This window comes from Bombus fervidus, chromosome 2 (assembly GCF_041682495.2).
Source record: "Bombus fervidus isolate BK054 chromosome 2, iyBomFerv1, whole genome shotgun sequence".
NCBI classification, from domain to species: domain Eukaryota; kingdom Metazoa; phylum Arthropoda; class Insecta; order Hymenoptera; family Apidae; genus Bombus; species Bombus fervidus.
This window is the reverse complement of record NC_091518.1, coordinates 7972019-7996727: the sequence shown is the minus strand read 5'-3', so window position 1 is coordinate 7996727 and position 24709 is coordinate 7972019. Positions and strand designations below refer to the sequence as shown.

The 24709-nt window shown below is 28.0% G+C and overlaps 2 protein-coding genes across 12 annotated transcripts; one reads left to right on the top strand and one right to left on the bottom strand.

The window, feature by feature from the left end:
• Positions 1 to 64: 64 nt before the first annotated feature.
• Wcy (WW domain-containing adapter protein with coiled-coil wacky) lies at positions 65 to 7698 on the bottom strand. 5 transcript variants are annotated; one of them, XM_072018346.1, is made up of 13 exons: positions 7406 to 7689; positions 7236 to 7269; positions 5374 to 5614; positions 4415 to 4500; positions 3950 to 4030; positions 3345 to 3543; positions 2811 to 3149; positions 2506 to 2729; positions 1229 to 1370; positions 915 to 1138; positions 672 to 799; positions 514 to 593; positions 65 to 348 (listed from the first exon to the last, which is right to left on the bottom strand). In XM_072018346.1, exons 1-12 carry the CDS (start codon positions 7579 to 7581, stop codon positions 515 to 517), a joined length of 1953 nt encoding a protein of 650 aa, XP_071874447.1. In that variant the 5' UTR covers positions 7582 to 7689; the 3' UTR covers positions 65 to 348; position 514. The 5 variants fall into 5 exon arrangements, with proteins under 5 accessions (XP_071874447.1, XP_071874455.1, XP_071874438.1 ...); XM_072018354.1 differs by having other exon boundaries at positions 65 to 593; positions 1229 to 1367; positions 7406 to 7698; XM_072018337.1 differs by having other exon boundaries at positions 65 to 593.
• Positions 7268 to 21099, top strand: LOC139994975 (uncharacterized). 7 transcript variants are annotated; one of them, XM_072018096.1, is made up of 10 exons: positions 7268 to 7424; positions 9421 to 9563; positions 9707 to 9941; positions 10068 to 10185; positions 10265 to 10409; positions 10535 to 10622; positions 10720 to 11083; positions 11151 to 14835; positions 15476 to 15511; positions 16131 to 21099. In XM_072018096.1, exons 2-10 carry the CDS (start codon positions 9557 to 9559, stop codon positions 16484 to 16486), a joined length of 5034 nt encoding a protein of 1677 aa, XP_071874197.1. In that variant the 5' UTR covers positions 7268 to 7424; positions 9421 to 9556; the 3' UTR covers positions 16487 to 21099. The 7 variants fall into 7 exon arrangements, 6 of the variants coding, with proteins under 6 accessions (XP_071874197.1, XP_071874191.1, XP_071874186.1 ...); XM_072018090.1 differs by lacking the exon at positions 7268 to 7424 and adding an exon at positions 8071 to 8336; XM_072018085.1 differs by lacking the exon at positions 7268 to 7424 and adding an exon at positions 8071 to 8498.
• The last annotated feature ends 3610 nt before the right edge of the window (positions 21100 to 24709 follow it).

Sequence of the window (24709 nt, the reverse complement as noted above, 5' to 3'; positions counted from 1 at the left end):
TCTACTTCCTCCTATACATATGGGAATTAGGTAAGACAATGGCGATAAAGAATTGAATTAAAACTTCTGGCACGAATTTTATTCCGAGATTTACAACAAAAATGTTTCAACTAGTTAAAATGCCGCTTAATCTTGGGATATGAAACATTGACACGTATAACATAGGTAATACAAGACGATGTGGACAATTCAATAGTTTGCAATGAACTGATAGAATAGATTCATTTTCTATTTGCTTAGTGTGTTGTGTCTGCGTGTGGATAGGCCTCCTGTGCTTCCTAGAGAGGTGGGTTTCCTAATCAGTTGTAATATGACTCACCATCTGATAAATGGAACAGCCAATCCTCTCTGGGCAGCCCATATTCATTACTATTTTTATCACTTCTATCATGATATTATAATTTAGGTACAATCTTAATTATTCAATATTAATGAGAATATTAATAATTATGTTTTATTTTTGCATGAATCAATTATAGATTGTAATTATAATTACTTTATAAAGTTTCTTACACTAAGAATCGTCAGACATGAAGGAATTTTGGGATTTTAGCTCCTCCAATGTTTGAATTTGTTGACGGAGAAATAATATCCTAGAATGTTAAAAAAGCAATTGATTTAATTTAATATAATTATTTTCTTTTATATGATTTTGATATAATGATATATACCTTTGTTCCTGTAACGTTGCTTGAATTTCTGTCAGCCTCACTATCGATCGTGCTGTCTTTAACTCTGCCGACACTCTTGTACACTGCAAACTTCCCATTGTGTGTGCTTCTTCACTAAGCTTCTGTGCCTAAAAACAATTACCCAAATATTGTTCAATATATTGTTCAATGATTCATTATAATATATAATTTTTAAAATATATAATCTACAATTTTCAAAATAATTATATATACATCATATACCTGTTTTTCAAGAATATCAGCAGGAAAGGCACGCACGTGTTGCGTTAAATCTTCCCGATAGTGATTAGCAAGTGATGGTGTTAAGGAAGGTGTTAAAGGAGGCTGTACTCTAGACAATGCTTGTAAACCTGTATTACTTAAATTTCCAAGGGAACCTAATGTACTAAGATTTTGCAATGAGCTTAAACCTTGTACTCCAGAATTCGTCGCCCCAGGACTTGTTACTATGAAAGGAAAACAAGTAGGCGATTATTAATTATTACGATTACTATGATTTTATTAAATACAAATTAATTTACTGATTATCAACATACATTTTCGAGCATCGATACAATCCTGGGTTTCCGAATGTGTGGGAGTAGGTGGTCCCTCACTTGTAACATTGCCGCTTGTATCAACCTTTAGTGGAACCATTACGTCATTTCCACTATTATTTCGGTCACCACTAGCTGACTGCTACATAAAAACATAATCGAATAATTTAAACAATTATCGCATTTCTTATGTGTAAAATTTCTTATTTGAAAGACTAAAACAACTAAAATAAATCAATTAAAATTACATAATATAAAGACACATTATTATCAATTTAACAACACAAATTAGTAAAAAATTAGAGTACTTTTACATATAGGATGTTTCATTTAACTCGAAACGATAGAATATCTCACGAGGGATTAAAGTTATCAGAAAAATGTTTTAACTAAAGTTGTTTGGTTTAAATGGGGGCATCATATGATAGAAATTGTATTTTTGCAGATCGCAACGTATGAAAGACAAAGATAACATAAATAGAAGAATGTCACTTCACATTTTTCCCTGTCTTTCGTATGACACAGTTAAAATATCTACAAGCACTAATAGTTTTTCGACATAAATAGGTTAATATTTTTTCATAGGAAATGCTAAGATGGATCAGTTAATGTATTAAGAAATATATAGTTCTATTTAAAAAAATGTCCCCTTTCAAATCAAATAAATTTTGTTAAAATATTTTTTTGATAAGTTTAATCTCTCGTGAGATATTTTACCATTTCCAGTTAAATGAAATACACTGTATATCTTAAAATTTAAATTATAATAAAAGTTTATAAGAGTTTAAATGCCAATCTTGAAAAGCAATTTTGTATAACTTTGAAAAAAAGGAAACTAAATATTTAATTATATAGAAAATGTACAATTTTCAAGAAAAAAGATACAGAAATATTAATTTATGATTAATAACTAGCACTTCCAGGTATTTTTAGTTAGATCTTCTTCTATTACTATGCGTACACATATATATTTATTTAATTATCATACACACACACACACGCGCGCGCGCGCGCGCGCGTGTGTATGATAATTTTTCATAATACAAAAAATATCATCGATCATTTTAAAATACATAAAAATTTTTTAATTAAGAAGATTTGGAAGTAGAATCAAATTAAAATACGTAAACAGATTTTTAATACAATATTTATGAATGAAACGTAATATCGTTATGTTAATTAAAATGTTATGTCAATTATGTTATATTAATTGAAAAAAAAATAATTATCATTAATTTAAAAAAAATAAGAATTTAAACATGTAAACATAAACTTACTTGTCTAGACAATAGAATAGCGGCTGTTTGAAGTGTTTGTAATGCTTTCTGCGGTGTAATGTCGGGTTGTTCCTTATTGCCTGTGATTTGAGACAAAAGTCTTGGAAGATTTGCTAATGAAACCGGTGGACCTGGAGCATTACTGTTTCCTTGTTGTGTTGGTGAATTAAGTTTTCCAGGTGTTTGTGGTGTAGACGGTGGATGTGATGTTAACCGAGGTAACGCTGTAATCAATTATCAATCTATTAATATAATCTTCCTATTTCTTTTACTTTTCATTATTGTACTGTTTGGATAAAACATACCAGTGGCTAACAAAACAGGACCTTGAGGCAGTGGATCGTGGGTACAAGATGTCAGAGGTTCAGAGGTTGGAGTAGAATCACCTGGAGATATATCCATATCTTGTGCTTGACGCTCCACTCCCACTTCTTCTCTACCTGGTTCCCGATCTCTTTCGCGTTCTCGTTCTCTTTCCCGTTCTTTTTCCCTTTCCCTTTCCCTAATAGAAACATCTTCTCTACTACTACCACCACCACTTCCACTGCATGAGCTCCAATATTCTCGTTTGTCGGACTGACGCGATGATTTACCATCTCGCACACTGCTACTATTTGACCGCGAGTTGGAATGTTTATCATGATCTACGAGCAAAAAAATGAAATTCTATACTGAACAACTCCTTTAATGTTAAATATAATACATGTACTTATAATGAAACGACAAATCATAATCATTAAAATATTAGAAATTGTATTTTTATAAAGAAAGATGCTAACAGTGAGCAAAGAATTGTGTTCGAAGGAATTTATTTAGCGATATAATATTGTTAGACGTACTTGACCTAGAAGAATAATCATTGGATTGACGTTGTCGGTTTTCTGTTCGACTAATCCATTCCCGTGGTTTTTCCCACTGAGAAACTTCTGTTTTGCAGTTGTAATAATACTTCTTGCCCGAAGAACTCATATGTTCTGACCAATCACCAAACCTGGCCGAACGTTCCATTGTACCTCCTCGCTCATCACCACGTTTGTCCTAAACAGACTGTTCTAAAATTTCCGGAAACGATTGAATCGATGGAAAATATTCATATGAATTCCAAAACTTGTTCGAAAAGTTGAAATTACATTTGTCCATGATGTTGATCCTGTGTACCCCCATTGAACTTCAATACTTGACAATTTTTTAACTTTTGAGATGACGCATTATACATAGCAATTTAATAATATTCATTTAAATGTTAATAATTTATTATTAAATTTTTGTATTGTTTATCACATCAAATATGTGTAAAATATATATATAATATATTTAATTCAAATTGTTCAATAAACATGTTCTTTTCATCTCTATTATACTCTTTCAAACTATTTCTAACTATCTTTTGATTTATATGTACATCGTTTTAGTAACAATCATATGAAGTACATTTTATACTGACCTGACAGGAATTATGTGATGGTTTTCTCTGAGATGATGACTCTCTTGATGAATTCGATGATAATTTTATAGGATGTAAAATCTGTAAAAATAAGCAAATAATATTCAGATATTATATATCAGTAATATATTTCTATATAATATTATATCTCAAAAGTATGCAACTTGTATAAAATATAAGCCATTTAGACAAATTGGAGCTGCAACCATATTCAAACTGTTCCACAGTCCAACTACTATGTAAATGTGCAAAAAAATTTTGAATGCAACATTATGGGAAAATTCAATGTACTCATTATATGTAAATAATTTTATATTTATGAAGTCCAAATAAATTATATTTTTAATTACCATATGATAATCAAACATTTAAGAAATATTGAAAATTATATTTATATTAAAGAATTAATATTTAATATTACACAAACCTAAAAATTAATTAGATAATAAATGATAATATTCTTACCTCTCCACTACTCCTATCATGGTTGGTCCTGTGTTCTGAATCTCTGCTCTCACGGCTTCTCTTGTCTTTTGGGGATCGTGCACAATCTACACATATGCAAGTAAGCATGTTACAGCTGAAAATGTTAAGACACAACCCTGTTTTTATACTGAAGAAAGAAGGAATAAAACTTTAATTCTCAAAGAAATTATACAGCCGATTTTGCTATAACACAGATTTCATAATTTTAAAAAATATAATTTAAAAAACATTGAAATAAAAGCACTATTCACTTATTATTCTTAATGAATATATGAAATATAGTTAAATATATAACATCTCTTTTATCACTCATTTTCTTACACATTTATTTTTCTTTATACATATATAGTCTTTCTTTATGTGTTTTACATCTCATAACAATAATAGAATATTAATTTGCTAAAACATTATTTAAAACAACACTATAAAGGTAATTAAAGTAAATTCTAAGTAAAAATATATCATGTTCATATCACTTGATATTAACCTTTGAAATCCAGGTTCATATACATATGTTGTAACATAAATATTATTAATTACGACTAGTGAGTATGATACATAATATATACATATTTTTATAAATATCAAATCTTATTTTATTACTCTTAAATATGATGCTCTTTTATTGATAATATTTTTTAAATGTATCTTCATTTTACCATATATTTCAAGAACTTACAAAAAATTATGTTATCTTAAAACTTACTTGTAACATAATTCTCATGCTTTACGAATGGCATCAACAGGTTATAGCAAAAATGACTGTATTATTATTTAACATAAAATAAAATTACATTTACCAAGTTTTTCATAATATAAATATTTGACAAATCTTTATTAAGCTTTTTGAATACATCTTTAATGTATCATATGTTTTGAATTCTATTTTAAAGTATGATAATTCTGAAAAATGTAAAAAATATTTAAATGTTATTTACCCGAGTACTTGTCCCTAGAGGAGGATAACTTGTAGTCTCTGTTTTCTCTCTCCTTCTTGTATAGGGGCTTGGATGTGTAGCTGCGAGGGCTGTCTCTATCTGTTCCCATGCCCATACCCAAGCCCCCTGCTGGACTATAAGAGTTGCCATTTGGGGAATCTCGCATACGTCCCTCGTAACGACTATCTGATGATGTTGTTGATGAAGAGTATCCACCCTTAGAACTGTTATACTTTGCGTTCTGTGTGAAAATATTAAATATCAAATATGATTAAATCAAATTTTCAATAAATTACCTTTTTTTTGACAGATTAATTTCATAAATGTTAATTTATTTACTGTTACACTATATGTGTACCTCTTGTCTCTTAAAAATATAAAAAATAAAGTTTAAAATTTTATAATGATCATAAAAACTTTCATATACTTCTTATTATATTCTTTATTGTTAGTAATTATGAAAAATATCAAAAATATGTTGTTATGATATAACAACTACCCTACAAAAAATTATTGTATACAAAACTGTTTATTATATTAAACTCCAATTCTACACAGGAAATATTTAACAATACATTGTGTTTTTCATTAAAGAATAGTTCAATACTATTTTTACAGCCTATATGAGGAAAAAATAAATGAATTAAGCATAATTGAAATATCGTGAAATTGTTTATTACTTTTACTAAAAAACGATCGTTGTAAATAATGTATTGTAGAAAAAAACCTTCATTAATATATACATGCAACACTTCCAATGTACTATTAGTAATCTGCATAATGTAGAAGAATGAATTATTGATTTTCTAAAAGTGAGGTTATGTTTACAAGATTAAGTAAAATTTTTATCTTTTATCAAAAGCAACAAAATTACATCGATTTACGCACTATTTTTCCGATATTGAATATAAGTTGCAAAAATATACTGAAACGTGTATAGAATTAGTGTATTAGTGCATTTTTAATAATACTAACAATTGAATGAATACTTCAAGGACAATATATAATTGAAGCTTTTGCACAGCACTTGAAGAAAATGTCAGACTTTCCGTTACATCTGCCTTAATGTTTTTGATATATAATCAAAAATACAAAAGAAGAAAAATAAATTTATGCACAAAAGAATTACATACACTCAAACAATATGTATAATTTAATAATTCAATCTGTTTTTACATTTATAAGATGAGATTTTATGATTTTTCGAATAAAAAATAAACAATAACCAAGTTCACTTATTCAAATTTCAAAGTATCGAACTTGTAATGTATAAAATTGATTAAACTCATATAGAGAAGAGAACCGATATTTTTCGCAATATATATGATTTACAATTCGTGTTTACAGTCTCTTATAAAATTATACAAACGAAATTACTTTGACACTCGATTACGGGAATCTAAAGCAAGAATATGCATATATATATATATATACATGTGTGTAAATATATATATATATATATAGCATATACATCAACACACACAAACTAAGCGATACTTGCACTGCATGAAAGGGACAAAATAGGCGGGCAAATTGCACGAGAAATATTAGAAATGCTAGAAGAAAAGAAAATATCGTACACTCGAATATTATAACACAATCTTTATAACTAATCTTTACGAATTGTAATTTAGTTAACAACGGACTATTAGGGAAAGAAAGATAACGTAAGAAATATGAAAGAGCTACTGACACAGTTGATCACGTAATTATCTAAAGAAAAAAGCGCGAATGAAATGAGTGAATTGTTTTATTTGATACGAGAATGAACAGAATCGCGGTAAAATCGTGCGTACAATCGCACTGTGAACGAATTACCCCACTCCTAAACCCCCGACACCAATTGCTCGAATGATATTTACCTGATAGGGATGGGCCTGGTGCTTTTCGAAGTACCTGAAACCATAGAAAACAAATAGTGAATAAAATCGCTAGACAGTGGGCATTCCAGGATGGAAAATAATATTTCCATCGAGGAATCTCTCCCACGAATAGCGGTAGTAGTAATATCGAGTGGGTCGGATGGACGGACTTTGTAGATGAGAGGTGAGGTGAGTAGAGGTTGGTTGTGTCAGGATTGGGTATTTGACGTCGGTACCCTACCCATCGCTGATCCTTTGTGGTTTCCTCGCATGCATTACCATCAATGCCGGTGTCTGTGGGAAATTCGCGGCCTCGGATGTTCCCTTTTCGGTCGGTCAATGTCATAAAAACAACATTAACGCTTATTTAACAGTCAACTTTCTTTCTACCCGGACGCCATGTCACATACGTGATCGGCCGCTAGCGGTTATTATAGCCGAAAAGTTCAAGTAACGTCTGCGCTTCGGTGTGCAACTTCTCTTCTCAGGACCGTATATACTGAACTTTTACGGCCGATTTGAATGAAACTCACGTGACAGCGTGAGCTATTTTACGAAATTCTTTTGTCAATTGAATTGACACTACTTGCGACAGAGTGATACAATTTTATATTTAATAGAAGAGACGTGGTTTTTATGTTTGCAGATGGATTAATTTGTGAAACATGCATGTGGTATTATGATAGGGATATATAAAATTATATAATCATATTATTTTATTTATTTTTTCAATAATACATATAAATAATAATTTATTTTGAAGAAATTTATACTCGTTATATATGTAAACATAGAAAAATGTTGAATTTAAGTAACACTAAATTTTACAATGATAGAGACACGATTATGATTTCGAAAAATCGAATCTACTTTAACATTTGGAGAAAAAAAATTTATGAAATTTGGATAAAATACATGGTATTTCACTAGTAATGATAAGTAAGAGAAAGGTTATTTTGTACCATATACGAGGGTTCCTTGATGGGTGCGACCGTACCTGTATCTGCAACTTCCGTAGCGACGATCTGAATGTTACGACAACGACGGCGTTGATTTAGCATCGACGCCAGGCGCTGCGTTTTACTCGATTTTCAAAGAATTGTAAGTTTCGAGTACACCAACAACAGGCGGCGCAGATCGCAATAAATTTACTTTCGTGTACGGCTGTGCTGTTGCAAATGCGAAAAACTGAAACTATGAGTTCGCTTATTTGCGAAGAAATGAAAGTGACGGCTATGCCCGTTTAGTTTCATTTTGTTGCGTGTATGTGTAGTAAACGATGTAACACAGTGTGACTGATGGAAGTGGGGGTATTGAGTCTCTGCATTTTTGATGTGCTTCTAAAAACAAATTCACATTAAAAGAAACTTGCAGCCTCTTATTGTTGATTATTGACTGTTACTCTTTTAAATTTTCTGCATGACATGTCTAAACGTCAATACGCAATTGTATTATGAATCGTACCGATGTTTCGATTATATTAAATATTATGTTACAACACGTGTACGATTATTGCTGACTGTGAGTAGCTCGATTTTGTTTTCTTTGGTTTCGTTGTTATAGCACACGCTTGTTCTATGTATAGAGCAAAAAGTATGTAATAATTCTTCGACTCATAATTAAGAAATCAATTTCAGTTAACAAATAGTTAATAAACATGTCATGTAGAAATCATTGATTTTGTTCATCGAAATATTTCGTCAAAATATTAAATAAATTATTACGATATATGAAGACTACAGAGAAAAATATGATAAGTTAAATTTCCTATTTTTTTGCAGCAAAGGAGTTTAAAATTCACTACATTGTCAATCAATCCTGTGTTACCAAGATTGTCTTTTTATTTGATTTCGGAATAAAACATTTTCTTACTTTTAAAAATTTTAAAGATATTACTCATTATAATATTATAATATCAAGGATAAATATTGCTTGTCTTAATAATTATGACTTTGGTTTTTGTACAACTTTGTCAACTTATCAGCTATTTTTCAAATACTAGCATCTTTTGATCTGACAGATTGTTTCTGTTTTTCATTATATGATGTTAAAACACTCCTATTTAATCATAGAGTAACATCAAAGCTAAAAAATTAACAAAAATGTACTTATCACGTTTTTCTTTTGTGACCCTTGTATATATTATAATATGTTATATATACATAATCTTGTTGTTTTTTTTTAGGTTTAATAAGATTATTTTTAATGAAAATTATGGCTCATTCTACACAGGACACAAATATAAGCAGTTCTTCTACCTTGATTGACAATTTATTAAACAATAATTCATTGACAAATAAATATTATCATTCTAATATATCATGAGAGGTAGGGAAAGAAAGAAGAAATAAACATATCAAGCAATAACATTCTGTAATCTTAATTGAATGTTATTTAATGATAAATTGAAAACATCATATATTTTCAAAAAATTATATATTTTTATTTTTTTGAATATTTATATAGTTTAGAAAAAGAAATAATAATGGATGAAAAGGATGAGATAGATTTAATATGGATATGCAATAGTCCTATTAATGTCTCAAAGAAATACAAAAATCAAGAACATGAGGATAATAGCCTCATTGATGTTAAATCATCTGAAAATATATTTCCATGGCTCAGTAAATTTAATAAAATAATGTGTTCATCTGTGGGACATAGAAATTACCAATTATTAAAACATTTACTTTTCCTTTACACACAGTAAGATTATTGTTTTTTTTCTGAAATTAAAATAAAGATAATAATAACAAAATTATTTACATTAAAGCATATAATTGCATTATAATTCATGGTTTAAAACTAATTGATTAATATTTTGTATTTCAGAAATATTTTAACCAGTATAAATACATATTGTGAAAAGACACTAGATATGATAAAATTAAAAACTCATCTACGTAACACACTAATATTTTTTCATCTTTACTGGAATGATATTAAAGAGGTATTGTTAAAAATAATTAATTATGAATTTAATAAAAGTGATAACATACTAGTAATTTACTGATGAATGTTTTTAATAGCATGTTAGCGATTGTAACTTATATTTAAGTGAGATGTCAGTGATATTGGGAATATATATAGATATAGAACTCAAAACTTCTAAACACACTATGGATTCTTCTAAACTTGCTTCAAAACTTCTTTCAGCATTATGGATATATTTAAGTAAGTTAAAAAAGGTATAATATAAAATATATTACACCAATAGAATATAATAAAAGATGGAATGTCATTTTTCATACTTATAAGACACAAATAACATTAGAAAGTAATATTTACTTTTGTTTCAGGTAATTCAGAAAAGCATATTTTCAGAGTGCTGCTTAAACTAAAGTTTGCTACTAAAAAATATGCAAAAGTTTGTGATCTTATATTTATGTATGTAAATATTTTATATTCTTTGCTTCTTAGTCTAAAAATAAATGTAGTATAAAAATGTCTTTTTATGTAATATAAACTATTCTTTTTATACCAGGAAAAGTTTTGCTAATTTCACAAAGAATGTAGATTCTTTGACAGATGTAGATTATGTCAGGTATTTGCTTGTTTTAAAAATATGGAAAAGGATAAAAGAAACTGTTGAAGAGAAAAGGCAATTGAATAAGATGGCTCTAAGGATATTAGGTCCATGTATTCCAAAAATGCGTGACGAATTATTAAACATCATACCTAAAGCACCCACAGGGCTTGAAAATGAGACTATTTGGCTATTGCAGTCAAATGCATTTGACTTAAAAACTGCTTGCAACAATTTTTTAGTATTTGAAGAAACAATGTTTGCTGAATTTAAAGAAACCCCCTTAACAAGAACTTCTGAGCTGAATTTCCAATTATCACAGGTAAATTTTTTATTAAATAATATTTGCAATGTTTATATAACTTAATTCTTACTTTTTTTTCTTTTAGAATTTGTCATATGATGTACACAAATTTTTTGCAAATTATGAATTGAAGAAAAGTCATACAGGTAACTTAAAAAATAATTATTCTTTTGAAGAGAACATGAAAAACAGTAAAATTAGCAATCAACAACTTTCTCCACCAAGAAAAAGAAACAAATTTGAGAAGTATAAAAAAACATCGAAATTAAAACCTGGAGAAGTAATTTTAATTAATTTAGCTGAGGAAGATGAATTAGGAATTGACAAAAAGAAAAAGAAAAAAAGATGTCAAAGAAATTTAGAGTGGTTAAAAATGGCAAAGAAAAAATATAAAGTGCAGAAACAAATTGATGAAATAAAATATAGAGATCCAATAGAAATTGCAGATGCTTGTAGTGCAGATAACTTTAAAAATTGTTCTAACAGCATTCTTCTAGGAGATTTACCAATTTTAGACAATAAAGTTAGTGAAAGTACAGCAAGTTGTACTTCAACTGAACAAAAATCAGTTCAAAATAATATTGATAATTTGGAAAATATACTTAATCGTATATTCGATAAGAGAAATACTGAATTGAAATGTATGTTTCAACATAGGTGGTGTGATACATGTACTTCATCAATAAAACAAACTGATGTGCAATGCAGTAAAATTCTATATTTACTGAAATTTTTAAGCACTGTGGGACAAAATACTGAAAAACCAAAAGCCATATTAAATCTACTGAGAGAAAGTAGGGATGAAAATATGTCTTCTGATAATAGTTTTTCTTTTAGAAACACGGCTAATGAATCTAATGAAATAGATACTCAGGGTAAAGAATTGTTTTCTCAGCCAAAAAGTTCCATAAAGACAATATTCTTGTCAAGTGAGTGCCAAAATAATATTACAAATGTACAATCTATAAAACAACAATTGCCAATAAATACAGATTGTAATGTGATAGAAGAAAATACTTATTGCCAAACTGAATCTGCTTATGTACAAAATGATGATCATTTACATAATTTACGATCTATGAGTGGTCATAATTCGCAAGTGGTAGAGACCATGAAAAAGAACATTGTTCAGGAAATTCATGAATGTACAGGATGTTGTAAGAAGATTGAGGTAAAACCTTTCTCCTATTATAACAATAGTATATTTAATACAATAAAGAACGAAGATGTAACACATAATACAATAGATAATAATACCATCGATAAAACAACAATTTGTGACAAAAATATAATGTGTATGCTAAGTGATCTTGACAAATGTATGGACGTTTTAAATCGTATTGGTGAACATATTATGACCATTTATGCAGAAAAACAGCGCCTAGAATGTTTAAACAAAATGGACATATGTACTGTTTCTACTACAGATTTGGGAAATCAGTGTGCAGAATCATCGTCATCATTGTCATCGTTGTCGTCGTCATCATCAGATTGGATACAAAATATTAATTCATTAACAAATACAGAAAAACTTAGTAAGATTTTGGAACTATATGGAAAAAAGAACTTATTGAATGTATGTAACTGTCAAAATCTTCATTTTTTAAATGAATTTCATAAGTCAACCCCTCAATCAAAAGAATATCATTCTTATGGAAAAAATAATATTTTTTCTGGAAGCAAACCATCTTCAAACCTCATCTGTAATCATATAAAATCTGAATTTGAACAACCTATTAAGAAAGAAAATGAAAATCTTAAAATTCTAAAAAATAATATACAAAACACAGATCAACATAAAATTAATGTACTAACAAATAATCAAACTTGTGACATATCTTTTACACACAATCTGGAAAATACTAAAGAATCAAATCAAGATATGCATTGGGAATCTACGTTGCAAAATTTGTCACAAGAAGCTAATATAGAAGAATCACATTCCATAGAGGAATTTGAAAATATCACTATCTTTGATAGTATTCTGAATGGTGATGAACAAGAAACTATTGAAGACGAACAAAAAATTTGGGGAGATTTAAAATCACCATTAATTTATGATAATTCGGATAGTGTATTAAATAGCATTACAGAATTTTTTTCACAGCCTGAACATTTGCATACTAATGAAATGGAAGAAAAGTACATATTGTCAGATGCAGAAGATTCTCAAACATTATTATCTGAAGGCAGCTTTGGAAGAACTGGAATATTAAATTTTTTATTTGATTTTTATTTAACAAATATGGATTCTCCTTCGAATAATTTTATGTATTCAAATATACAAGCAGTTAATCCTCGGTTGATTGAGAAAACATTTGAAGAAAAGACAGCTGAAAAGAATGATTTAGAAAATACACTTTCACAAGAGGATAAGGAATTGTTTAGTAATCAAAATAATTCTATTAATAATAGCGTGGATATGATTGGATTTGAATTGAACACAAGTAGAGAAGAAGTGCTTGAATTTCTTCCAGTAATTAAAAGTACACCTTCATTCTCTGGTCAATCAATTAATTTAGTCAATTCAGATAGCATACTTTCTGAAGAGAAAGAATCGTTTCCTAAATGCAGTCTTTCTAGTCCTACCGATAAGTTTAATGTTGGTAGTCTTAAAGAAACATTTTATATTTTTCAAAAGGAAGATACTATTAATCAAACCCAATCATTCAGTGATATAAAAAATGAAGATTTACCTGAAATTTGTATTTTCAACAACATTCCATCAGATGAATCTATGAATTATATATTAAATCAACAAGAGAATGATATTCATTCATTACAGAAGTATACATGTGTAGAACTTGAAACTAGTCCTTTAGTAATAAAAGAATCTTTAGATTCTTGTGATTTATTGTCTTCCACAGATTTAATATCATGTAATACTGATACAACACTGCAGTGTATTGAACAAACAGATGAAAGTTCTTTAAGACAAAAAATTTCTCAGGAAAACATGGAATACAGTTGTGAAGAAAAACAAAATCATATTATGAAATGTAGAACAGAAATTAGTGGTCATCCACAATCCAGATCACCTAAACAGATGTTAAAATGTAAAAAGAAAATTAAAATAAAGAAAAAAGAAAAACAATTATTTTCATCTATTGTTCAATCTAATCAGAATGAATTGAGTTTAAGATGTTCACAAATTACTATTGTTAATCCTTTGGATCATCAAGATGTGCAAAATACATGTGAATCATCACTATCGACATTTCACATGTCATATTGTAAAACATCACCTAAAAATGGAAAGAAACAACTAAACTGTGCAAATGTTCAACAATTGAAGCGTATGTCTCAACAGAAGCAACAAATAGTATTAAATTTTCATGAAGATTCTATGGTGAATTACAAGGAAGATTCTAAATTACAAAATCTCCAGTGCATCATGGAAGATAATATCTCAGAAGATTCAAGAATGTTAAATGTACCAGAAAAATCATATGCAACTGAAGATAAATCTCATTTCAAAATATCAAAAAGAAATATGAACATTGATACTAATATTACAAAAGCAAATTTTATAACAGATAAAGACATAACTGAAATTTCAAATAATATAAAGTCTGCTAAGTGGACATCACAGAATATAAATGTACAGCCATCAAATTCTATTAAAGAAGTAGAAATTTTAGATGAAGATATACCTTTGAAGAAAAGAAAATTAACTTCAAAATTATCATCAACTGTAAACACAAATACAAGTGTTAGTTCTGTAAATCAGCAAAGAATGCGAAGAAAGCAATATGTTTCTACAAAGAAAGGTAACTATATGTTTGATATCTTTGGAAATTTGCCTTTTTCCTTGAAATATGAGTCCATTTTCAATATAGTTATAGAATATTATTTTGAATAAATAAATAAACGTCTTATCATTAAATGATTGTATTATATAAGAAAATTTATATGTATATTTTACATCTTATATACATATCCAATAGGAGTATTAAAAACACATAATGATAGTTCTTTCAAATAAAAGTCATCATACTTATTTTAATATTTACATATTAAATTTCGAAATAAAGACAAAATTAATAATTTTCTACATGGAAGATCAACATTGGAAGATATTTTAATACTTTTAGTGTTTCATAAATTCATCATAATTAAAATTCTTTATATAAACAAAAATGCAATTATAAGTGAAAAAAATGGTAATGTGATATACATATTTACATATTTTTCATCTATCTTATTAGGATATAATAAACTATAATATATTTACATAAATGTATTATCTTTAAGAAGTAATATTATCCAGAGGTAAGTTTATTTCATATTTTTAGAGTTTATGTAAAATTTTAATATAATATTAGTAGTTATTCATTTTTATGAATATAATGTTATAATATTTTTTATAAATATGCATTATATTACATTAAATTATGTTTTTGTTTATAGATGTGATGTATACAAATAAATTGAAGAATATAGTAGGTAAGTCAATTGAAATGTAAACAAATTTTGAAAATAAGTTATTCCCGACAAAAACAAATATTAGGTTGTCCCAAAAGTTCATTTCGTTTTATAAGGAAATAGTAGATGCACAACATTTTTTGTTTTATATTATTTTATTAAAGTATGTATGATCCATTTTGTAGTAATAGAACAAAATTTATATTAAGATTTCTAAACTGATTAAACAAAGAAATAATATATACACTATTTAATAAATTATAAGTACATGCACTTTCTTGAGATAAAATAAATTTTTCATAACTACTGAATATTATATATTTTTAATTGAAAATAAGATACACATTATAAAATTATAAATAATAATGACCACATAATAATTTGTAAGAATAATTACAATGATTATGTTAGTTAGTCCTAATATCAAAAAAATTGTTATTATATGATTATATATACTTTTATTAAGAATGATACATATTTTTATTATTCTAACATAGCAAATTTAGTAACATTATTATGCAATTTTAAGGGATAAAAATTATTTTATTTTATTATGATTGTAAAATTACTTGAAAACATTATATTATTATCGTAATTATCTTTTATTAATGTCATTTCAATTATGATACTTTAATTACAGTGCAAAATAATGATAAAATAGAAACAAGTTCTACTGAAACAATAGAGAAGGTTGAAGCCTCTCCCGTTAAAGGAATATTAAATTACGAGGAGAAACAGGAATCATCAGGTGCACTACTCGAAATTTCAACAATGCAAAAAATATTTGAATCGCAAATGATATCGAAATCATTAAAATGTACAAATATTGCACAAACTGAACTCTGCGCGCGACCAGAATTAGAAATTTGTAATTTCGACAAAATAAAAGAGGATGTAAGAGAAAATACATCGAACGTCACTAACATTAAGGAATCTATTTTCGAATCTTTTTCTATGAATGAGAAAGATATTTCTAATGCAATTAATGGAACGTGATTGAATGAAAATATTGGAAATAATGGAATTTCTTATATTGACGCAAACTTTAAGAAGCAGGATATAATAGACGATAAGTGCGATAATAAAATTCGCAAACATATTAATAAAGATGTGCCCTATGTATTTAACGAAGTATTTGGTGTGTCATCGCAGATAATAATAATATTCAAAAGGATGTAATAATTTACATAAAGTGACAGATACTCATCAACCATTTTACCATTGATCTATAAAAATTGTATTGGCAGTATAGAATTATATGTGTCACATCATATGTATTGTACATCAGTATTATGTAATTTACAAATTAATGTACACAATTTTCCTTCATTCGCACGCAAAATTCAGTAGACCATGTAAAAGGTTGTATTGCTGCTAAATTGCACTACTATATTGTCGCACATTGCAAACAGTGTATACGTCTGGCGATGGATATCCATATGTTTTGTACCAGAATAATTCCTATTTTTTCCCAGTGCACTCATCAATACCAAAACCTTATCAATTATTGTGTAAAATGGAAAAATTTCTTTACAAAATAAAACATTGGTGGCACTTGAAGTACAGTATGACTTGGAAAGAATGTTTAAAGAAGATACGAAAAATAAGTTGCCCTTTTAAAAAAGACATGCTATAGCTTACGGAAAAATGTCAATGAAAGTTAAAAAAATAGACAGTTATTCAGCTATACCTAAGATAGATTGTAGCTGCTGTAAAAGAGTTACACAGTACGCGAAAGAAGTCCGATGAAATTGTTCAATCCGAATACGAACAATCTCTTGTGAAGAGAAAAAACCGCATGGTGATTATTACTGCAGTTTGCATTTGATAGAAAGAAATTATAATAAAGACGTACATGTTGCCAGTTCGCATCAGAATCTCGCGAAAGAAAGACTAAAGCTCACTGTCCACAAATATCCGTTTATAGTTGCAACATACACCTTTCTACTGACAGTGTTAACGTCAGTCGTCATTACGAAAATGATTCGCTTCCTTTTTTTGGACAAATGTACGTTACTTTACAATGACTGCTGCATGGATGCGTACTGTTAACATCAACACATATATGAAGCTACACTTTGTAGACAATGGGTGTAAGAATGCCAATTTCGATCGACAAAGCATCAAACTGATAATATCGTATTATCAAGGATCTCCAGAGAACAGTTAAAACATCCACGCGACGGAAAAAAATCAATCGTTTAAACTGACTTAACAGAGAACTGATGGAGTAAGAAGGAACGTACAAAAGAGTAGAGAAGAAATAATCGCCTCTACGGGAAGAAAGAAGGAAGAATGGAACGTTCCTAAAGTAAATTATTCTTACACCGATGCTGATTCAGAATGGAGTCCGTCCGGTGAGTCAAAACGCAAATGGAGAAAGGTTAGTCGATGATCGATATTATGGAAATTCACTATTGTAAGAAATTTTTCTGAGATACAAATAATCAACTGTACATTACTCCATAAGACTGTGGCATCGTAAAAGGGTCCTTACGTGATAGCACGCGCGTATATGTGTGTATGCATGCATATTGCCAATATTTCAGACTTCTCAACATTATTGTGCATGTAAAGAGATCCTTAAATAATCAATATACATATATTAACCCTTTGAGGACGGGACTGCTCGACGAGCGAGCGTTGCTGTGGACGAGAGGTATTGGCGCGCGCAGTTGAGAAAATATACATGTTGAACGTTTGCATTATTCATTGTCGAGGCTTGTATATTATTCATCAATATTTAGTTCATCATCACTGTCACTATTATTAGAAATAATCTGAGCCGATTCCTTGTTAAACGGAGTTCGTTTCCATTGTCTGAAGCACTGTCGTCACCTTCTATCTTGTCAGGTTCAAAATAATGTTCGTCATGACTACTATCACTATCGAACATGTTCTTTCTGGAACTTTAAGGCATCCTGTATAAGGTATTATAAAAAATATATAAATTATATAAAAAGCTTTCTGATTCATCTGGCAATGCCATTGAAAGATTGAAATTCGTTCTGACTCGACCAGCATTCTGCATCGCGAGTTGTACCCATACGCATAAGATTGTCGTTCGGAAAAATAGAAATACGCCAGCCACTTCAAAATAACTGTATAGAACTGTGAATAGATTTGGGCGACTATATGCCGACACGCGTCCGCAAAGGATACAATATACATATCTGAGGATCTCCTTACAGGTATAATAATATCGTGTTCAGAACCCTGAAATATTGATAATATATATATTGAGATCATTTGAGGGTCCCTTAAGCTTATAAATACTGTACAAATGAGAAGATAAATTATTGTGGGGAGATATTTGCATACTGGAAAAGTGTATAGTACAACAATCGAAGATCAACATTAGAGTAATTTTTTGAAGAATCCCAAAGTAACAATATGGAGGATGTTTAGATATCATAGATCGTACGTGTATTCTGTTAGACACAGGCAATTTCATATTAAAAGAATAAGAACTCTTTTAGTGTTCGTAATTTCCTGTGTGTAAAATTGAGCAGTATTATTCTTCATTTTATCTAATTTCAATGACTACTTAGTTTTGATATAGTTCTAATAATTTTAATTCAATTGAGAATATCTATAATCATTTAATGAAAAATGTTCTCATTTATGAAAAAATTACTTTTGTGTGTAATTATGTAAATATAATATTGTAAGCAAAGTTTTATAACTCTTATATAGTATGTGAAATAATTTACATTAACGAATAATTCCGAATGTATTATATCAAGCTGCATAAAGTATTATAATGTGGCATAAGACAATTTGATATTTTGATGAGAATTAATTAAAAACAATATTTATTAATATTAAAATTAGCTGAGATGCAGATTTTCTACAAGATTGTGCATGCATGTGTATAGAAGTCATAAAGTTTTATGCAACAAAATATAAATTATTGTAGCGCAAAGAATTGCCATTACTTAATGTTAATTACTATTGACATTACTTTAATCTTTTCGATACTGCAAAGTTTTAGATTTTATATTTCTTAATTTATAAAATTATTTAAATTCGGAAGAATAAGAAAACTTACTATCCAATTTGTTAATGTACATAAATGTAAATAATACAGCAAAGTATGCTTTCAGATACAAAGTTTATAAAAGAAAGCATTTGAATGATCTCTCCATTAATATTTAAATTATAAACTTTTTTAAGATTTTATTTGCTAGATTTTTTGTTATTATGTTAGTTTTTTCAATGTACAAAATACATACTAAGATTTCAACAAAGTTTTTAAGGTTACCATTTAACCATTCCTAAAATTTTGAAGAAACTCTTGTTTTTGTTTACTTTATACTAAACATAATATTTTACAAAAATTATAACTTTTAGAGAAGATATGTCACGCCAAATACCTTTTTTAATTAATTTAATTTGCAAAGAATATAGCAAAGTATATTAAATTGCTAAAAGTCCAAAGTATGATTCTAGGCAGTTTATTCTTTTTTAAAATAAATATTATGTATATCAAAAAATATTAGTTACATATTCAATTTTGTAAGGTTTGCTTGAAAAGTATCATCTATTGGAAATTTATGGTTGACAGTAATCTTGAAAGCAATGAATATGAGACAATATTAAAGTAATATGTGATATTTTAATTTTAAAGTAGTTCCATTTGATTTGTTGAATTTTATACATCCTATTATGTTAATAAATTTTATAAATTAATTCTTGTCCTTGTGGATACAATCAAAATTTATTGTTAGTACAACTTATATGCAACTTATTTTTAGTGTTGATAGTTTTTATCATTATCTTTATATGTTATATGTTTATAATATTTATGACAATTTTAATATTAAATATTAACACTAAACCTACCGACACTTCTTGTATATCTATTCCTATTGTGCCCGGTCAAAATGATCGGTTCTTAAAAACAAATTACTGCTTTTTGTTGCTCAATGAATTAGTATATGAATAACTTCCATAAAATGACGATACAAATTTATTTTTATATAATTTCAATTATAAACTAGGAAAGAGGTATATAGTTTCTTTCATTCCTATACACCTTATATACACGTAAATACACATTTTTTTAAATATATAAATAATATATAATCTTATTCGCCTTCACTGCATTTTTTACAAATTATTCTGTTCTCCAATGTACATTTGCCGTACACATATTTTTTGCATCCCCTAAACAGATTTTCGTACATGTAAATTCGAACTTGTATTTGTTGATGTTTTTGGTACATTTTCTTCTTCCCGCCATTTTTAATACGCAGCGCAAAGTTCTCTAACTAACTGGAATAAAAATTCCTGCTTTAAAATTTTTTCTCCCGTTGTTTCTTTATACAAAACCCAGGCGTTTATTCCAGCTAGATCCAGAATATTGCAAACACCTAGAGGGGCCAGCTACAACATTTCAACTTGATAATGCATTTTTCTTGCCATTTGGTTATTTCTTTAGAGAAATGCCATATTCAGATAGCCTTTCTTTTAGATTGATTGTATAAGTTTAGGAAATAATAAGTTTTAATACCATATTATCTCGAGCGGTCAAATAGATCGGCGACGGTAAGTAGGATAAGCTACATATATTTCTTGGAAAAGAGAGAGAGAGAGAGAGAGAGAGAAGTAAATACTGAAAAATACATTGTATGCATATTTTAAGAAAAGCTGTATATTTTGATGGCTATGTGATAATGTTTAAATATGTGAAAGTTGTACAAAAGTTTGAGAACGGTCAACTTGACCGATAGTGGTAGGTTTAGTGTTAATTGCTTGAAAAATATAAAAAAACATTTTATTTGATATAACAATAGTGATTACTTCTGAAACAAACCTTACTAAGTTACATATTAGTTTTTATAAGATATAAAAATTATATAAGCAAGTAATCTAACAGTATATAAGTAATTTAACATATTTAGTATTTATTAGTTACTTTTATATTAAAAAATACGTTTCATTTTTGTTTTTTTTTTTTCCTTCCGAAGTACAAGAATGATACAAAAAGACTTAATTTTCAGTATTTTCGAAATATTATTAAAATAGTAATTAATTGTTACTTTTCTAATAAAGTAGTGTGTATTTTATGTTAAAAATTAAACACAAAATAAAATTGTTTATGCGGATTTGTATTTTGTGTGTTTATGTAAAAGAGATATTTTTATTTTACTTAAATTGTTTTATGTATTGTTTGCAAGTATTATATTTATTATAAGTATTATATTTAGCAAATTAAGTTATTTTAGTATTATATTTATTATAAGTATTATATAATGTCTTGTTTATAAGTATTATATTTAGCAAATTAAGTCACATTATTGTATGGTACTATTTGACCTTAATAATGCAAGCTTTTAACCATTCGCCATTCCATTTGATTGCCTAAATAGAATTGTAAAGAACTATGATAGTTATTCTTAGTCAGTTTATAAACTATAAATTATTCGAGATCATTACTTTTACACATATTATATTCGCCATGTAATTGAAATACTTTTTTAATTCAACTAAGAGAAATGCAATTAGGAATAAAAAATTATTTATCTGCAATATATGTAAAAGTAAGATAACGAATTATTTTGTATCCCAAAATCGTAAATGATACTGCGTAGACATTGACAAAGGTGTGAACAACCTTTGCTATTTTGTAGAAAATTGTATTTTCGTTTAAATATTTAAGAACTGGATTTTAGAAATATGTATAAAAGATTGCTTATATATTTCAAACCATACAACATGTCACTAAACGGCGTATAGAATAAAATAAAAGTATAGACATGCTTATATGACACAAAAGAACATTTATTTGTAAATTCACGAAATGTAATTTAATTGAACGGTTCTTCTATTATAACTTTGTAAATTTGTTTTCTTCCTAATATAATTTTTCAAAACTTATGTACACCTATTGGGCATACTAAATCCATGTTTTATAAAATACAACAAAAAGTATTGTACTACAGTTTAACTTCGATTGCTGAAAAGAAATAGTCAAATAAATTAATCCTGTTTTCTTTATTAATGTTCCCAGACATACAACGATTTTACCAATATAAAATTGAGCATAAGAATCACCCAAATATGTATTGGGTTGGCAACTAAGTGATTGCGGATTTTGTTAATACCACCTAATGACAAAATTATAATTAAAATTATTATTAAGGCACATGCTATGTGCCTTACAATGTGGGGTAACCGTATCTCTATAATAAAATCGAAAAACAAATGCATAACAATATATTGGGTTGGCAACTAAGTGATTGCGGATTTTGTTAATACCACCTAATGACAAAACCCGCAATCACTTAGTTGCTAACCCAATATATTGTTATGCATTTGTTTTTCGATTTTATTATAGAGATACGGTTACCCCATATTGTAAGGCATATAGCATAATTTGCTTTGATTTTCGTTTGTTATTTCGCACCAGTTTAACAACGACTTCGGAAAGAAAAGAAACTAATATTTCTCTTCGATAAATTATTGTATATTTCGTAAAGGAAGGATATTTTGTAAAGGAAGTTCTCTGCGGAAAATCAATAGTATAGTTAATGGTAGAGTCCATTTTATTGTACATAAAATAATAAATAAATTTAGATATGAAGGTGCAGTAAAAAATAAGAGCGATCGAGGCAGAAAAATACTCTTTCCGAGCATGACGAAAGATATGTAGCGCGAGAAATTAAAATTAAGCTCACTACTAATGTGCCAAAATTACCAATAGATGATTCTTCAAGACTTAGCAAGCCTGTCAAGGGGAGCAATTCGTCAAGTTTTGCATAGAGAGGGGTACCACGGTCGAGTATCTCGAAGAAAGCCCTATATTTTCAAAGCAAATAAACAAAAATGTTTGCAATTTGCCAAACATGTAAATTATCCAGAAAGTTTCTGGAAAAATGTAATTTTTTCTGACGAAATTAAAATTAATTTATTTGGTGTAGACGGTAAAGAAATAGTACGGAGACGGTCGAATGCGGAGTTCCATAAAATTCATATACGACTATATGAACAACTTTTAAATACAGTGGCAGATTAATCATGATACAAGATTGCATGGCAGCAGATAGAACAGGAAATATCGAATTTATAGAGGAAACAGTGGAGAAGATGAAACATCTGGGCATTTTAAAACGAAATTTATAACCATCGGTTGGAAAATTACAAATGTCATCAGTATATCATTTACAGCAAAAGAAAGCAATGGTTGCATTATAATGTCCTAACATTATTGAAAATACCACAATTACCGGGTATGAATACAATAGAACATTTATGGAAAGAATTAAAAGATCAATTAGAAAATTGTAATATAAAAAATAAAGAAAGTGGAAAGGAAAAAGTGGTAGAAGTGTGGGAAATGATTCCAATTTCAGTAATACAAAAATTAATCGAAATGATGCCGAGACGTCTGCAGGCAGTCATAGATACTCACGGAAATGCGATAAAGTATTAACGTAGTACAATTCTTAAAAACATTTCTTAAAAAGATTTTGCTTTTTTAAAATAAGTTTATATAAATAAAGTTGTTTTCTTACTTGTACACTTAATCATGAGTTTAATTTTAGTTTGCGAGATATAAAATTATCGCCTAGAATACAAAAATGCAGGTCTCAACTTTAGGGATCCAACGATTCAAAAGTTATATTAAAAGTATACAAATTTAATTTTTAATTTTATTTATAACAGAGAGATACTGAAATAATATATAATATTCAATTAATGAAGCCGCACATTTATTTATTTTATACATATACTTCTATTATACATGTTATAATAGATGCATATAGATTCGTATTTTTACTATTACCCTATCGAAGGATTAACAATTATTCATGAAACATCACACAATATTTAAGGAAATCATAGTTAATTTTAAATAAATAGAATGTACAAAAAAAGAAACAGTAGAAATTGCGGTGTTTAATTAAATACTTTATTAGGATACTATGTATTAAATGTATGAGAAATACCACTTTGCGATAATAAAAATATTTCTATTATATTACTGTATATTCAAACCTTTGCTAAAAGGTAGGAAGAGGGAAAAGAAACTGAAATATTTTAATCTGACCAATTCTTGAATAAAATACTTGTACTATACATGTATTTAAATACCATAAAATATTTTCTTTTTTATATTATATGTATAATTATAAAATCAGTTATTTAAAGATATGTATTAGAGTTAAATTAGATATAAATTAGATACACATAAATTATATTGATAATGATTTA